We start from the raw sequence: 17,659 nt of genomic DNA, 5'->3' as shown, positions 1-17,659 counted from the left end.
ACTGGATAGGAAGAACACGTCTGTTGTAGCCCAGCCAGCTCTTTCCTGTGCTCTGAAGTCGGAGGGCCCCTATAGGCTTGAAATCTCAGCTCTGGAGGGGCCAAGGGACAGAGAGGCAGAGCGCTTGTGGGACTTACGCCTGTGACTCAGGGGCTGCTTTGGGCTTTGGGCCTGACTTCTCTTTCTGGAGCTCGGGAGCTGCCTGGTGGTGTACTGGCGTCACCTACCGGTTGCTATGCGCCAGGCCTCCCATCCAGAGCGAGGAGAGCGGAGCCCCAGAAGACCTGGGTACGAGTCCACCCCACCGCACCCCAAAACACCCCATCTATGACTCTGTCGCTTCACTACGTTCATCCTCCCCGTGGCGGGGGTAGTGGTGTGTGTCTTTCTGACTTAGAAGCCTACTCCTACCTCCCCTGTTCACGACTTTTCTGTGTCTCTCCAGTACCTTGGAAGGAAGCGCACATACAGGTCACAAGATTGCCCTCTCTTGCCTTTCCCGAACCACTTTGTGCTGCAGTTGAACCTATGAGCTATGAGCTATTTCTGGAGCAAGCCATTCTCAGAACTTACCTTCAGGCCTTTACACAGACTGTTCCCTCTGCCTGAAACACCCTTCCTTGTCTCTTCCCCAGCATCTTTTTTACTCCTCCTTCAGGTTTTGGAGTAGATACCTTCCCCCCCAGAACTCCTCCCTGACTCCCAGGTCAGGGTCACTGTCCTGTGAGGCTGTTGTGGTCACTTCTCTGTCCTCACAGGGCCTGACACTAATTACATACAGGGAATGTTTACTCGAATGAATGAAGGCATGCATGCATGCCAGGCTGAGGAGTTTGCCAAGGCAGCCATAGGAGGATTTAATCAGAGGAGGGACACAGTCAGATTTAGAAGCCCCCAAGTTCCCTCTTAATCCTGGACCTTTTCCCATGTTGTTCCCTTTCCCTGAAACATTTGTACCTAGTAACTGCTGCTCATCCGCTAGGTCTCAATGAGTCATTTTCTCTTCCAGGAAGCCTCCTTGACCCGCTACTGGGCCAGGTGTCCCGCCACCCAGCTTCCTGCACTCCTCCATCTCAGATCTCAGCGCTGACCAATGCTGGATTGTCACTGTCTGTGACACTGGGCCCTACACAGACAGGACAGGGTTGTGTTCACCGATTTGCTTCTCAGAGCTTACAATAGAGACATCTTTCTGTCAGCACCTGGGTTTAAATCCTGACTCCCCCATTCGAGGAGTGTCTTGGGTGAACACAGGCCTCTCCTGGAGCCCCAGTTTTCTCGTGTGAAATGTGGAAAGAATTGGTGGTTCCTCTCCCAGCCTCCCAGGGCTGTGGGGGCATCCAGGAGACGAGACCCCAAAGCCCTGACTGAGCTGACCGCATGCTGGGTGACCCACTTCCCCTTTCGGGGCCCATCTGACTGGATGAACGGGTGGCCAGGGCCTCATCCTGCTGGGACATTTTAGGAGGCCAGCACGGGGCTTCCCAAGGCGGGAGGGTCAGAGACAGGCGGAGGGAAGAGGTGTCTGCTGGGTTAGGGGAAAACCAGCCTTCCCCATCATAAAACGGATGATGAGAGGGAAGAAAACAAGACCGGCTCCACCCGGGCGTGAGGGGAAGTTGGGGGAGAGGATAAGGGGCCCCTCGAGGTGGGTGAATACCACAGTCCACAACTTGCTTCCAACTTCCCTCCTGTAGCCTATGTGCCTTGGGGTCCAGGCAAGTCTCCCCGCTCAGTGACCTCTCAAATGTGACACGTCTTCATTCTAATCTCTGACCCTGCTCCGCGTTCAGCCTTCCAGCCTCATGGATGACAGTTCCATCCTGTGCCTCCTCCGGCCCCAGACTTGGAGACCCCATGACTCCTCTCTGCCCTTATGCTATGTCCAGTCCATCAGCAATTGCTGTTGGCTCCGCCTTCCAAATCAGTGTCTATCTCCATGGCCACCACCCTGGTCCAGCTGCCGTCACCTCCTCGCTGGGCTCCCTGCTGTCTACTCCCCACAGCCTCTTCCAACATGTGGCCTGAGAAAGAGCCCTGGGCTTGGAGCACATGCTGCTCAGAGTCCTGCTGTGGCTCGTACTTCACTTGAGGGGACAGTCACAGTCTTCCTTGTGACGCACAAGGCCCTGTACGATCCCTGTCCTCACTTGCCCTCACCTCCTCAAGTCTCCCCTTGCTTTCTCCTCTCCAGCCACATGGGCCTCAAATCTGCTTTCCCGCCTCCTGGCCGTTATACATTCTATGCCCTCTGTGTGAAATGCTTCCCCCCCCCCCGCCCCCGCTAACTTTCCACCCAGCTCCTCTGACCTGTCAGGTGTCACCTTGTAATTGGCTGAATAACATCCCCCATATCCAAGCCTGAATCCCATGGGTAACCTGTGATGGTTACCCATGTAAGACAAAAGAGACTTCACAGTTATGAAGAACTTCAGCACCAGAAGATTAGGAGACGATCTGGCATTATCTGGGTGGGCCCTAAGTGTCACCCCACGTCTCCTTGTAAGAACGAGGCAGAGGAAGATTTGACCATAGAAGAGAAGGGGACTTGACAATACGTAGAAGCAGAGATGAGAGTGATGCTGCTTTAAGATGAAGAACGCTGGCAACAGCCAGAAGCTGGAAGAGGCAAGGAACAGATTTCCCCCTGGAGCCTCCAGAAGGACCCAGCTTTGTGGACGCCTTGACTCCATCCCCAGAAGACTCACTTCAGATCTCTGACTTCCAGGACCGTAAGAAAATACCTTTCTGCTGTTTTAATCCACCACAGTTGTGGCATTTGTTACAGCAGCCACGTGAAACTAATATACACCTTAAATGTCACCCCTCTGGGAGGCTGCTTTGGAGGCTCCACCTGAATTTCATGCTCTGGCATTTCTCTCTCAGAATTCACACTTTTTTGTCAGAGCATCATGATACTTTGTAATGACTTTGTCTACGGACCTGTTAACATTTGTCCCCCACTCTGGGCTGTGGGCTCTGCGAGGCCAGGGACGAAGGTGTGGGGATCAGTATGTGCACCCACGACTTTATACGATACCTTCTCAGGGTGCACACTCAACAGATATTGGTTGAATTCATTCATTCATCCATATATCTTTTAACTTATCGAGTATTTATTGAACACCGATTGTTTGCCTGGCACTGTGCTTGGAGCTGCAGGATGCAGGCAGTGATTCTGCTCTTGTGTTGCCACTTACTATGGACCGAATAAGCATTCTTATGCTGAAGCCCTGAACTCCAATGCACCTGTATTTGGAGATAGGGCCTCTAGGGAAGTAATTAAGGTTAAATAAAGTCCTAAGGGTGGGGCCCTGATCTGATTCGTAGGATTGGTGTCTTTATAAGAAGAGACACTAGAGAGCGAGTTTACCCTCTCTGTCCTCGTGGACCCACAAAGAAGAAGACATGTGAACACATGGCGAGATGGCAGCCACGTGCAAGCCATGGGAAGAGGCCTCAGAATGAAACCTACCTGCTGGCACCTTGATTTTGGATTTTCCAGCCTCCAGAACTGTGATAAATAAATTCCTATTGTTTAAGTCACTCCATGTATGGTCTTCTGTTATGGCAGCCCGAGGTGACTAAGACACTTCTCATTGTCTTTCCCTTGGTTCTTTTGCTCATTTCACACTGTTTGAATGATTACAGCTGCGGTGGTTTTAAAATACCTCCACAACTTCTTCGACAATCTTCCCCTCAAAAGGTGGAGCTGAATTCCCCTCCCCTTGAATGAGTCTGGATGAAGTAACTTGCTTCATAGGAATATGGTGGAATATGGTAGAATATGGTGGAAGTGGTGGTGTGTGACTTCTCCGACACATCATAAAAGGCATCATGGCTTCCTCCTTGCTCTCCCATTGGATCACTTGCACCGGGAGAATCCAGCCGCCTTGTCATGAGGACACTCTATGGAGACGTCCATGTGGCAAGGAACTAAGGCCTCCTGCCAGCAGCCATGTGAGTTAGCCAGGAATTGGGTCCTCCAGCCCCAGCCAAGCCTTCAGATGACAGTAACCCAGCTGCCATCTTAATTGCACCCTCATGAGAGACCCTGAGCCAGAATTACCCAGGGAATCCACTCCCGAATTCTGGACTCACAGAAACTGTGAGATAATAAAGCTGCTGAGTGTTGGGGTAATTTGTTATGCGGTAGTCAAATAACTAATACAATAGCTCTAAAGTATGTTTTGTGACATGGTGAGGTAAGTCACCTTATCATTACTATTACTGCTACTATTTATTGAGCACCTACTGTGTGCCAAGCACTGATGTAAGTAATTGACACAAAAGTAGTGAACAAAAGAGATAAATTCCTGCCTGACGAAGCTTGCTGTCTGGGGGGAAAATACAGCTAATGAACAAATGAGGAAGGAAGATATAATATAGCTGTGTGTGCGTGTGTGTGTGTGTGATAGTGCTATGAAGAACAAAGCTAGACAGCATTGGGTGTTCAAGAGGGTCTCTTTGAGCAGAGACCTCCATGGAGTGATTCAGGTATTTAGGAGAAGAACATTCCTGGCAGGGGGAAAGGCTAGTGCAAAGGTCCTGAGGCAGGAGTTGCTTGGTTTGTTCAAACAATAGCCAGGAGGCCAGTGTGGCTGGAGTGGAGTGAGAGGAGAAGGGTATGGACTGTGATCCAAAGGGGAGATGATTCCAGTAATGTGACCTCTGGAGGCCTCAGTTTCCTTTCTGAGGGACGGGCAGGCTGACACCTGCTTCTGAAGGTTACTGTGGGTACTCAGGGAGCTCCTGCCTACGATTTGCAGCACAGGTGAGGCCCTTTGGCTTCTCTGCTCCTGTGCAACCTAGGTGGGCTGGGATGCCCTCACTGGACTCTGCATTGTGCATCATGAAGAGCTGGAGCTGACCAGACTCCCTGTTTGGTTCCCAAAGTCTGGCCTCGGCACCCTGGTGCCAGGCACCCTTCCTCCTCCTCCTCTTCCTTCTTCTCATCCTTCTTCCTCTCTCATCCCTTCTCCTTCCTCACCTCTTTCTTCCTATACTATTCTCATGCCTCCTTCTCCTCTCCCTCTACTTTCTCCTCTCTTCTCTTTCTCCCTTCTTCTCTTCCCTCTACCTCCCTTTCTCCCATCCTCCGCCCCTCTCTCCATCCTGAATCAACATTCCAGCCCGGGCAGATTTCCTTCCTCTCCCTGGCAGGGCGCCAGACAGTGACTGGGCCATTGTGTGTTCTGGCCTCAAGGTCATTCCAGCCCCTATTCCCGCCCTCCCCCTTGCCTGAAGTGTTACTTGAGAAAAGGCATGAAGGGGGAGGGGAATGGGGTCAGAGAGAGGCAGAGGCAGCCCTGGGGGTCTGGACTAGCTCCCACTCCTGGCTAGTAGAATCTGAGGGCCCCAAGCACCATGCAGTTTTGTGAAGTTGGGGTTGGAGGAGCTGTTATCAACCTCCTGGGGCAGAAGAGTCCCAGTTTTAGCCCTCAGTAGGAAACCTGCTATATAATCCTGAGCAGATTCCTGCCCTTCTCTGGGCTAATTCCTGGCCCTGACCCTTCCTGACTGAGTGTCTTTGGGAAAGTCACTTCCTCCTCTTTGTGACTCATTTTCCTTTTTTTGTCAGATAGTCCCTGCATCTGGGTCCCTCAACTTCCCAACTGATAAAATCACCCAGGCTATTTATTTTAAAAATTCAGCTTCCAGTTCCTTTCCCTGGAGACAGAGATTTCCTGGGCCCAGGCAGGGGCCTGGCATGTGTTATTTTTTAATAAACAGCTAGGAGGCTGGGGAAAAGTGGCCCCCATTCAAAGGCAGGCTGCGAGGAGCAAATCAGAGAATCTGTGCTCAAAGCATATTACCCCTGAACCTGAGATCATTAATATCATGATTCTAAAAGTTCATACACAGTTATTACTTTTTCTTGTAAGCCATTTTCAGCGAACACTATTGTTAAGAACATCATGTACTATATAAAATGAGGCAAACCTAATTAAGTCCCCCAGGAAGAAGGCATTGCAGAACAATTGTTGTTTTTGGCTTTTCCAGCTGCCTGTTGCCAAAAGCAAACACCTCAGTGCGGGTGGTGGTGGTGTCAAAAGCATTTATCAAGCACTTATGTACTAGATTCTTTACTTGTAATGACTCATTTAATCTTTTCAACAATCCTAGGAGTTCAGCACTATTATTATCTTTGTTTTACAGGTGAGCAAAAGTAACGTGCCCACAGCTAAAAGTCTGGCCTTGACTGCCTACTCTGCTGAAGAACAAAGGGGACTCACCAGCTAGCGCCTCTCCCAGCAACTGTGGGAACTGTGGGACCCAGAGCAAGGTTTTCAGCTCTCTGTGCCTCAGTTTCCTCACCTGTAAAATGGAGGAACTGGTAGTAACTACACATAAGGGTTGTTGTAGGAATTCATTGAGATGGTTCATGCGAAAGGACAAATCAATGCTTGAGATACAGGATCTATTATTATTTTGTGGTTATTGTTATTCTTTCTTGGACTGTGAAAGGAGGGGATTGGACAGCCTGGAAGATTCAGTCAAGGAGCCCAGAGATCATTAGAGGGATGGAAGACTTGGTTTGGGGAATATCTGAGCTTCCACACCCTGAGGATATGGGATCTTGTTTGACCTAGAAACCTGAGCTGCCTCCTCCTTTGCTCCTTCTGCCCCGCCCACTGGCCTCATTCTGTAGTGCACAAAGTAAGCCTCTGCTGAACACACCCCGGTCTTTCCCAATCCCTTGCTACTGTCACTGTGGCTCCTTCCATTTATGCTTAGCTGAGAAAGGCCATTTTGTCCAGCTTGGGAGATAGGAGTTCCAAGGTCTGGCGTGGCAGAGCCTGCCAGCTGTCCACCTGGGATCCATTCTTCCTGCCTTTCCTGATGTTCTTTGGGGCAGTAATATTCCCAGGAAAAAGACTCCACTTCCCAGCCTCCCTTGCAGCTAGGGTCACCATGTGACTAAGAGCTGGCCAATCAGATGTAAGTGGAAGTTGTAGGCCTGGACTTTGGGGAAGGTTCCTTGAAAGAGGCACAGTCCATAAATAGGTGTGGCGCTGTTGTTGGCCTTCGTCCCCTTCTTCCTGCTTCCTGCATGGAACATGGCTGAGGCAGCTGCAGCTGCAACAGCCATCTTGGGCCACAGGTGATGGAGAGAATCCTTCCAAGCTAAGAATGATGGAGCAGAAAGATAGAAAGAGCTGTGGTGTCCCTAATGACACTATGGAGGCACCATTTCAACTCTGAAAAATCTGTTTATGGACAATTTTTATGTGTGAGAGAAGCAATCTTCTATCCATGCAAGCTACCCTTACATATACTGGTTTCTTTTTTATCTTATATGTTAGTCTTCTCTTTGTTGCTTGTGTTATTTCCAGTCTCTCCTACTAGCCACTGAAGAGAAATTCTAACTGATATACCGAGGCTCTAGCCCTATATATGTCACTGACTCTTATGAGGGGTGGGGAGAATATGGATGCTATTTCCCATTTTGGGGCTGAATAGTGTTGGGATTAAGAGTATGGTCTCAAATCCATCCTCAGTTCCTAGCTGTTACATTGCCTGGAAACCTCATATTAGAGACAACTGATTTAGGTAATAGGTTCCAAACTCTTAGTGCCCCCTGGGAGGGATGGAGTCAGTAATAGGACTTTTGGCTCTCTCCTTCATTCATTGGCCAGAATTGGTCACATGGACACCTATAGCTGCAAAGTAGTCTAGGAAAGTTAGTACCTGACATTTTCAGCTTCTTTCATGGGAGGCAGTGCCTGCCTTCATGAAAGAGGAGAGGGGAGTGACTACTGGGGAGCAATCCACAGAATCTGTCATACCCTCTTCCTTCAACATATATTTATTGAGCATCTAACCCGGGAGAGATCCTCTACTTCAACTAGATCAGTTTCTCTTTTACTTTTAAATTAGTCTCTTCTGTCTCATCACACTTGCAAAAAGTTTGTCTATTTCATTGGCATTTTCAAAGAACTAGATTTAAGTTTTATTGACCAGTGCTAATTTTGTTTTATATTTTATCCATATCTGTTTTTACATTTCTTTACCTTTTTCCTTTGGTTTATTTTGGTTTATTTCCAATCTCTTGAATGGAAAACTTATTTTGTTCATTTTCAAGTATTTTTCTTTTAGTACTCTCAATGCATTTAAGTGTTTAAGGCTATCATTCTCCCTCGAGGTGCAGCTTTGGCCATATCCTGAAGATTTCTATATATAGTGTTTTCACTGCCATTTGATTCTGGTTGGTATTTTGCATTTAAGTATTTAAATATAAAGGATTGTTTTCAAGTGTGTAGAACTTTGGAGGGAGAGAGGGCTATAGCTTTTGAACTGATACCTACTTTTAATGCATTGCTATTTTACATAATATATTGACCAACCATGCAAGCTTGCATTTGAAGAAAGGGCTCTGAGATAATTAAATGGTTTGGAAAACTCTAGTCTACCCTCAGTCCACACCTTTTTATTGACGGAGAAAACTGAGGATTTAGTGAATTCATGGCAAATGTGGGATTATAACCCAGATCCTATAACCCTCATTCTGGGGGCCTTTCACCACTCCCCATCCCAACTCAACATAGCCATCTTCAGAAAGGCTGTTTTGCAAGTTTCTGGGAAATCTCTCCATAAGGCCTTCCCATTCCTACGCAAACCTCTCTTTCTCCCCCAAGACTAGAGCCTGCCATCACCATTTCTGATCAACACCAAGTCTCTAATGGGGCATCTTCACTGGGTGGGTCCTTCAGCTCAGACCCTGCTAATGAGAGGAGTTCAAAGACACACTCTCTCTGGCTCCCACTTCCCCATTTCCTTTCCCTTACCCCACCCCTGTCCCATTTGCATTCATTATTCATAGGGCCTTTTTTGTGGCTAGAGGAGGAGGGAGATGTTTTTAGGGTGCAGGTGATATTTGAGAGCCACATGGGTTTGGGGGTGGGACCTGACGACAATGGAGGACACGAGGTGCATCTTTGGTTAAATGGATGAGGGCCAGAAGGTACTAGAACTCTTCTTGAAAAATTTGGTCATTCCCTGTCCTGTGCACAAGCAGCTTTGCTTCAGGGCCCATGTATGGAGTGAGGTACAGCGTGGGGGAGGGCTGTGTCCTACAGAACCCTGCTCTGTCAAGTGTCCCGAGGAGGGGCTGTCTTTGGCCCCTGGGGAGGCAGAATCCTCAGATATAACCTGGGGAGACATGAGAAGGGTCTGAGACCCTGACATCAACCAGTGGGAGCTTGCAGCACTGTGATTTGGGTATCCCTGTACATGCATGCACCCAGACTGAGAATACTCTTGGGTGGGAAAGGAAGCAAGCAGGCTACCAGGCAATGGCAGAGTTGGCAGTGGTGGAAGAAGAGGCTGACACACACTTGTGTTAACCAGGATGTTTATGGCCTCTGTCACTCTCTGACAGCTCAGCGAAGGAGTAAGTCCCTGTTGGCTTTAACTCTAGTGTGGAAGCAGGAGAACAGAGGAGTAGGACGATGGCGAACCTCCACTCAGGGGCGGAGATGGGGAGGATGCTGCAAAGAGCTCTTCTCTCTGGAGGTCTCCAGGGCCACGCTGCTACTCCATGGCTATGGGGGAGGATGGGGCAAAGGTGCAGAGGAGACTGTCAGGGAGGTAGAGGACCAGTTCCCCAGTGCCCCCATCCCACCTGCTCCCCAGCCCAGCCCCAGCCTCCCAGCGACCCCACCCGCCCCACGCTCAGCCTGTGCCAGGTTCAGGTTCAGGAAGGTGGCGTTGGTCTTCGTGCGAGGGAGGGAGGTTGACTGTGAGAAGAGAGACAGGTGAAAGGGAATTCCGAGGCTTCACCAGGGGTGGCCTGCTGTCATTGGATAGCATTCTCCCCACAACACTGACCCAGAAAACTGGAATTTGATGAGTGAATAGAAAAGAGGGTGTCTGGCAGTGATTGGGTTCCTGATTCTGGAAACTTCAAGTCTGAGGGAGAGGACACTGTCCCTGACTCAGGCACATAGCTTTTGAGAGTGCCTAGTCTGATGGGGGAGGCAAAACTCCAGCCTGGGGAATGATCTAGTCCACAGTGTTGGAGATCTCCTTGTTTAATGGGTGAGACCTGCCCCTGCTTTAGGGACATGGCCTCTCAGACCTCTGAGAGGCGATGCTCAGTCTGATGGAGGAGACGTGGTCCCTGAATCTGGGAGCTCCCAGTCTGATGGAGGAGACATGGTCCCTGACTCTGGGAGCTCCCAGTCTGATGGAGGAGACATGGTCCCTGACTCTGGGAGCTCCCAGTCTGATGGAGGAGACATGGTCCCTGACTCTGGGAGCTCCCAGTCTGATGGAGGAGACATGGTCCCTGACTCTGGGAGCTCCCAGTCTGATGGAGGAGACATGGTCCCTGACTCTGGGAGCTCCCAGTCTGATGGAGGAGACATGGTCCCTGACTCTGGGAGCTCCCAGTCTGATGGAGGAGACATGGTCCCTGAATCTGGGAGCTCCCAGTCTGATGAAGGAGACATGGTCCCTGACTCTGGGAGCTCCCAGTCTGATGGAGGAGACATGGTCCCTGAATCTGGGAGCTCCCAGTCTGATGGAGGAGACATGGTCCCTGAATCTGGGAGCTCCCAGTCTGATGGAGGAGACATGGTCCCTGAATCTGGGAGCTCCCAGTCTGATGGAGGAGACATGGTCCCTGAATCTGGGAGCTCCCAGTCTGATGGAGGAGACATGGTCCCTGAATCTGGGAGCTCCCAGTCTGATGGAGGAGACATGATCCCTGAATCTGGGAGCTCCCAGTCTGATGGAGGAGACATGGTCCCTGACTCTGGGAGCTCCCAGTCTGATGGGGAGACACGGTCCCCAACACCTGGGAGCTTCCAGTCTGACTGGGAGTCACAGTCCCCAACATTTGGGAATTCCCGGTCTGATGGAAGAGACATTGTTTCTGACTACTGCAACCTCCCAGTGTGATAGAGGAGACACAATTCCTACGACCTAGAAACGTCCATCCTAATGGAGTAGATAATCCATATTTCAGTTTGAGAGATAAATTCCCTCCTCAGATGGTAGATTCTGTTCTCGTTCTTACTAATGCAAAGGATGAGACATGGTCCCACTGTCTAGGACGACAGTCTGAAGAAAGAGGCATATCCACCCTCACTCTATGCCTATAGCATGATTGCAGAGGTAAACCTCCATCAGTTGCCCACTTTCCCAATAGGGTAGTAGAAACAATATCTCCCATTTAGGGTCCACTCATCTGTGGCATAAAAGATGCCCTACCCTCAAACTATGTACCCTTTTTAAAACTTTCAGACTAGTGTACCTCTTATACGACACAGAAGGCATGGAAGCCTGCTTTAGTAGTCCTGAGTCTCACAGAGGAGGACTATCTACCCCTAATTTAGATCATCAGTTTGACAGAAGAGGCAAGAGCTGCTTTTCGGGAATGCCAAATCAGATGGAAGAGACACGGTCCCTTCTTGCAGTCTGGTGGAGAAGCATATCCATGCTTGGTCTGTGTCCCCCAACCTTATGGAGGATTCAAAGTCCCCTTGTGGGAGCCCCCGTCGGAAAAGAGGCACCCTCCAACCCCTCCCGCACACTCACGGGCCACCTGCAGCTCCAGTTCCAGCGTCTCAGTCTTGCCCTGCAGTGTGACAGTCTTGAGTGTGTAGCGGCCGGCATCGGTGAGGTTCAGCTTCTGCACCAGCAGCGAGCAGTTGGTGAAGCCCACCTCCCGGCCTGTGTGCGCGGGGCCTGCGATCCAATTCCCTGAGGGCAGTTGGCTGAGCAGCCGGTTGGGCTCGGAGGCAGGCCCGCGGTACCAGGCATAGACCAGCAGATCCTTGGGGTACCCTTGTACAGTCAGTGTCACGTCCTGGCCCTCTGTCGGCTTGGTCGGGACGGGCACGATAGACATGGCGACGACTGCAGCTGTGAAGAGAGTGAGGGGACGCTGGGTCAGCTGGGCCTGTATTGAGCCTAGTGTCCCCTTCCCACTACCAGCTGGCTCATCTGTGCCTCCCCCAAGCTGGCTGGTGTTCCCTCATGCAGCGTCTGGGAAGGAGACAGAGGAAGCAGGTAATTTGTGTGGTAGTGGCGGTGGGTTTTATATCCTGACAATGCCTTCCCCCATCAGACTGGGAGGCCCCAGGGTGTGAGGGCCATCTCTCTCCCATTACACGAGGAATTTCCAGCCTTTGGGGGGTATCTCTCCCTTTAAACTGCAAAACCCTAGAGAGTCGGGTAATGTCTCCTCCATCAGATAGGAAATTCCCAAATTATAAGGGCCATGTCTCCCCTATTTGATTGGAAATTCTAGAATATGGGGGACCGTGTCTCCCCCATCAAATAATTGGGAGTTGTGTATTCCAGGTCATGTCTCTCCTGTCAGACTGGGAGACCTCAGAATGTGGGGACTGTAGTTGCCCATCAGGTTGAAAGATTCCAGAGGGTGGGAGGCCATGTCTCCTCCATCAGATTGGAAATTCCAGATTATTGGGTTGGGTCTTTTGATCAGTCGGGGACCCCAGAAATTAGATGGAGGCATGTTTATCCCATCATATTGGAAATTCCTAGAAAGTGGGAGGCCTGTACTCCCCCATCAGATTGGGAGTACCCCAAACATGGGAACTGTGTCTCTCCCATCAGACTAGGAATTCTAAAATATTAAAATAAAAGAGGCCATGTCTCCTGAAGACCATGTCTCCCCCATCAGAATAGAAAATCTCCCCAACTATGAATTGTGTCTCCTCCATCTGATTGGAAACTCATTGAGGGTGGGTGTTATGTCTCCTCCATCACTGCTTGGAAGTCCATGGAGTATGTGGCATTGCCTCTTCTCTCTGAATAAGGAGACCATGCTTCCCTATTCCAGGACCATCTCTTTAAGGGCAGAGACCATGTCTCCTCCATCAGATAAGAGTCCCCCAGGTGGGGGAGAGGTGATGTCACCCTTTCCTCTGTCTCCTTCCTGGCACCTGCCACAGTGTTGCTGACAGTTCAGGAGGCCTTTGGGGGCCCTGTACCCACTCCCTGAACATACCTGCACACTTTGGATACCCCCCATCTTGGCCTGTATGGACAGGGCTTGGGGCAGCACCTGAGGTCATCTGGTCCACCCCCTGTCTCCTGCCAATACCAGCTGCCAGGGCCCCGGTTGGCGTGGGGCAGGAGGAACACTTACCTCTAGGGATGTCATTTCCTTTGGGTGAAAGAGGATCCACCCTTTGGATGAGACCCAGCCTGTTAGTAGGAGGGAGGGGGAGGGAGGGAGGGAAGGACTGTTCCTACTGTCCCCAGGGGATGGTGGCCACTTGGGAAGGAACCAAGGTGGAATTAACCAGATCCTTATGTTCAAAGCCGCCATCCTCAGGGGATGAGAAATGTCCCCTGAGGATCCTAATGGCTCTGAAAACACCAGCTGAGTCTGTACTGCCCCCAGCCCCCAGGTTGTTTAAGGACAGGGATAAGACAATGTCTCCCCAGCTGTGTTTTTCCATTTGCCAACACTTGGCTGTGATTTTCCATGTGTGTATGTGTGTGTGTGCCTGCGTGTGTACACTGTCATCTGGGCCAGACAACCGGGTAATCTAGTTGGCTACCAAGAAATTCAGCTGTTTGTGTGGCAGGGAGTGGGTCAAGCCCCTACGCAGCTGGTGACTGAATTTAGAACAGGGGCACCCACATAAAGGGACATCCGAATGTTTTCTCACTCTGCCACTGCACAATATGGGACATGTGGCCCATTTTCTCACTGCCACCCCTCAAAGAAGAGAGTCATATTTGTTGTTTGTTTTTTAGGCGACAAGGGGTAGAGTGTCTTTTTTTGTCACCTGGATGGAGAGACGTCCACCTGATATGCCACTTTGTCCAACAAATGGGTTGGCCAACAAATGGGTTGAGAATCTCTCCTTTTTCAATCATTTGTTGGGCAAATGGTGGCCTAACTGTTGGTGGAACAGCCAAACCTTCACAGTCCAACTGGGTCTCCATGGGAAGAGGGCAGTGGCCAGCTGGGGGCGACTCACCAGTGAGCTTGACCACCACTGAGGCCGATCCGGAGAGCAGGGTCTTGGGATTCTTAGCAATACAGGTGTACGTGCCCTCCGTGGCTGCTGACATGCTACTGATGTTGAGGTGATCTTGACCATTCTTTAGGGCCCGCCCATTGAAGGCCCACACATACTCAGGCTCTGGGCAGGACCGGGACACGCACCACAGAGTGAGGGACGTGTTGAAGTCAACTTTGATGGTGCAGCCCGTGCGGGTGGTGGAATCGTGGATGATGGCCACACGTTCCGGGCCAACTGTGGGGGCAGGAAGGAGAGAAACGGGGCAGTAGAGGGAGAGGGGAGGAGAGGTGGGCACCCCTGGCTTTCTTTCCACCAGGCTGGGACCCTGGGAATATCAGGGCCTAGTAGAGGGAAATAGAGCTGTGGCCTTTCCGAATCCCACATGGATCTCTAACTTGCTCTAGGATCTCGAGAGTCACTATCCCTCTCAGGGGATCTCAGTTTCTCTTCTGTAAAAAGAGAGTGTTGAGCCAGAGAAAATTTCAAACTATTTTTGAAATCTATGGCTCTATTAAAAAATAAGTGGAAGAAGTCTAAATGATTGGTTTCTGATAAGCCATTCTAAGAGTCTAGAATTCTAAGGCTCCAAGAGCGACGTTTCAGGTTCTAGGATTCTAAGATTCTAGATCTATGTTTCTAACATTCTAGGATTGGGTTGCTCTAAGATTTTAGAATCAGATTCTAAGAGTCTAAGAATCTCTGTTTCTAGAGTTTCTAGGATCCTCAGAGTCTAGAATTCAGTGCTTCTTTAATCCAGGTTTCCCTGGTTGCAGGATTCTAGGCTCTAAGTTTTTCTACATCACCGGCCTTCGAGTACCTCAGTGATTTATTTTCCACGGATTCCGCACCGCATATCATCTGCCCCTGGCAATGACTCCATGCTTTGGTAGTGTTTTTATTTTATCTCCCCTCCTGTTTCACCACTCACTTCCTGCCTCCCTTTTGAAACCAACCACTCCTGTGTCCCTGGGACCTGCAAGTATTGCTTCAAACTGGAGGATTATTCCATTTCAAATGTGTCGTTAGGAGATGGGTCAAGTGTATTTTTAGAGGGCTCCGTGGTTCCCAGCTTGCCTACTGACACACTGTGTGCCCTTGGGCACCTTCTGTTGGCCTCAGTTTCCCCATCTATGAGGTTTGGGCATTGGGTATCTCTGGGGCCAGGAGGACTCACAGTACACGGTCAGGTTGATGGGCTCGCTGCGGCTGACACTGACCGGGTTCCGGACCTCACACTGGTAGGCTCCAGCCTCTTCCCTGCGGATGCCGTGCCGGGTCAGCACCCGGCCGTCGGGGGACAGGCCGAGGCGGATGTCGATGGGCAGGGCCTCGCCATTGAAGAACCAGCGGACCTCAGCGGGGCTGGGGCTGCTGCAGATCAGGCGCAGGGTGTCTCGGCGCTCCACCAGCTCTGTGGTGTTGGCCAGGACCACGGGCTGGGCCAGGATCTCTGTGGGGCAAGAGACAGAGGGGGAGGGGGCCAGGCACCGCCTGCTCCCGGGGCCTCCCCTTCCCCAGGCAAGGGGCATCCTGGTGGTGCCCCTGTACCCCAACGCGAGGGGCAAAGAATGGGATAGGAGGCAGGTCTAATCCTGGAAGCCATCCTGAAGGAGTGAGCATTTTCATGTTATTTTAGGTCTTTTTTTTAAATGGTTTTAAATTTTTTTTAGAGTTTCTTTCTTTCTTTTTTCTTTTTCTTTTTTCTTTCTTTCTTTTTTTTTTTTAAGAGGGATTGGGAAGGACATAGGAAGTCATGGCTGGGGAACAGTGGGGTCTGGGAGGTGTCTCACCATAGACCTGCAAGTGTCCGTAGCCCACCTCCGTCTGAAGCTGCCTGTTGAGAGTCTGCAGGATGTAGGTGCCCGAGTGCGCAAGCAGGGCGCCCCGGATGTCCAGGCTGCCATCCGGACGCACAATCTCCCGCCCCGTGTGGGCCGGGCCAGGGGTCTCATCGCCTGTGCTCACAATGTAGCTGGCCACCAGGTAAGTCAGGCTGAGCGTGGGCCCTGCATACCAGTTGTAGGCAAGCAGCTCCCCTGTGAGCCCATGGACAGCCAGTGTGATGTTGTCCCCTTCCGCTGGCTGGTCAGGCTCAGGGGTGATAGAGATCTCGGCCCCTGCACTCAGGAACGTGGCTGGGGAAAAGGAGCCAGAGGGGTCAGATGAGGCAGGCTTGACTGGTCCCCCCATTTGATGGAGGAGACCTGGGCTCCTGGCATATGTGTTTCTGGTATATAAGTGCTCGATGAATGTTAGCCAGGTGCAGAGTCTCAGTCTTGGGGAGGGGTGTATGTGTGCTCCGAGGATGGGATCTGATGAGCGGTGCCAAGGATCTAATATAGGAGCTTGCACAGAGCCAGCTCATAGCCCACACTCAGCCTATGGGACCTGGAGAGTTCATGGGACACAGAGGGTTCTCCCCTCTGTGAGAGTCACTAAACTGAGCCTTACAAGACCAGGCTGGTTCATCCAGCCTCCTGGCCCTGACTCCCGGTCCAGTGCTCTTCCTCTATCTCCCCATAATTAATATACCCCACCCCTTTTCTTTTCAACCCAATAGATAAGCCCCAAACCTGACTAGCTGGTCAGGGCTGCTTGGGTTTGAATTGTGTGTGGTTCCCTGAAACGGGTAGCCGTGGCGGTTCTCACGTAAGAAGTACTCACGTGCCTAGCCTGGTTTCTGGTACTTTCCAGGCTGATAGAGCACGGCTAGGAGTGAGGGCTCTGGGTATAGCACTCAGCCCTGCCACTTTCTGGCTGTGTGACCCCGGCCAGTGACTTCATTTCTCTGAGCCTCAGGTTTCATGTCTATGAAGTTGGGGGTCATGAGTGGGCCTTCTTCATAGGGTGATTGTTAACCCACAGAAAGCATTTAGAACAACTCCAGGCACACAGTATGCACTAGTAATACTGCTTATGATGATCTTCCAATGACCCTGTGAGTTAGGCCCATTTCATAGACGAGGAAACTGAGGCTGAGAAGGGGAAGGCAACTGCCCAAAGCCACCTCCTCAGGGAGGGGCAGAGCTGCTGGTTAGAACTCACCCTAATTAAGCTTCCACAGCTCAGTAAGGGTTTGCCACGTGAATGAAGGAGTAACAGTGGCTGACTTGCCCAAGTTCATGCTCCAGTCTTAGAAATCTCCAAAGTCCACCCTGCCAACCTCTCTGGGTGGCTGTCCCCAGCCTGCCCATGCTGGGGCCTCTTGGAGGAGCAAACTGCCTGTGTGAAGCAGAGTTGCCCTCCCTACCCAGTATGCTAGACTTCTGCTCACACCCTCCCTCTCCCAGCTGGGGATCCCCTCCCTTCCCTTAGGCCATGGGGGGCTGAGGTTTTGGGGGCGCCATTCTCGCTCACCACTGAGAAGGAGCCAGCTGTACCCGGTCAGCGCCATCTTTCGCCCCAAACCCGGGTCTTGGAGATAGCGGCGTTGGCGTCCCAATGCTCCGAGGCCCTTCCTGGTTGGGGCTTGGCTCCGTCTGGTGCAGGACCTGGGAGGGTTTGGTGATTTGGAGCCGGGGGAGATCACCTGAATTTGGAGGGATCGAGTCACCGAGGATCTGGGGCCCCGTTTGGGTACCAGAGCAGGCGTGGCAGGAACGGGCCAGGGGCCACGACCTGGCCAGGCCTCCTGGGGCACTGCCTAA

General features: G+C 51.2%; 1 protein-coding gene across 1 annotated transcript; it reads right to left on the bottom strand.

Annotated features, from left to right (window-relative positions):
* Positions 1-11,467: 11,467 nt before the first annotated feature.
* CEACAM16 (CEA cell adhesion molecule 16, tectorial membrane component) lies at positions 11,468-17,406 on the bottom strand (the record flags this gene model as incomplete). Its single annotated transcript, XM_081031516.1, has 5 exons — positions 11,468-11,871; positions 13,968-14,246; positions 15,187-15,462; positions 15,803-16,147; positions 17,370-17,406. The coding sequence occupies 5 exons, from the start codon at positions 17,404-17,406 to the stop codon at positions 11,468-11,470; spliced, it is 1,341 nt and encodes a 446-aa protein (XP_080887642.1).
* Positions 17,407-17,659: the final 253 nt, after the last annotated feature.

This window comes from Rhinolophus hipposideros (genome assembly GCF_964194185.1).
Source record: "Rhinolophus hipposideros genome assembly, chromosome: 21".
Classification (NCBI taxonomy): domain Eukaryota; kingdom Metazoa; phylum Chordata; class Mammalia; order Chiroptera; family Rhinolophidae; genus Rhinolophus; species Rhinolophus hipposideros.
Note: the sequence above shows the minus strand (reverse complement) of the source record. Positions and strands in the feature narration are given on the sequence as shown.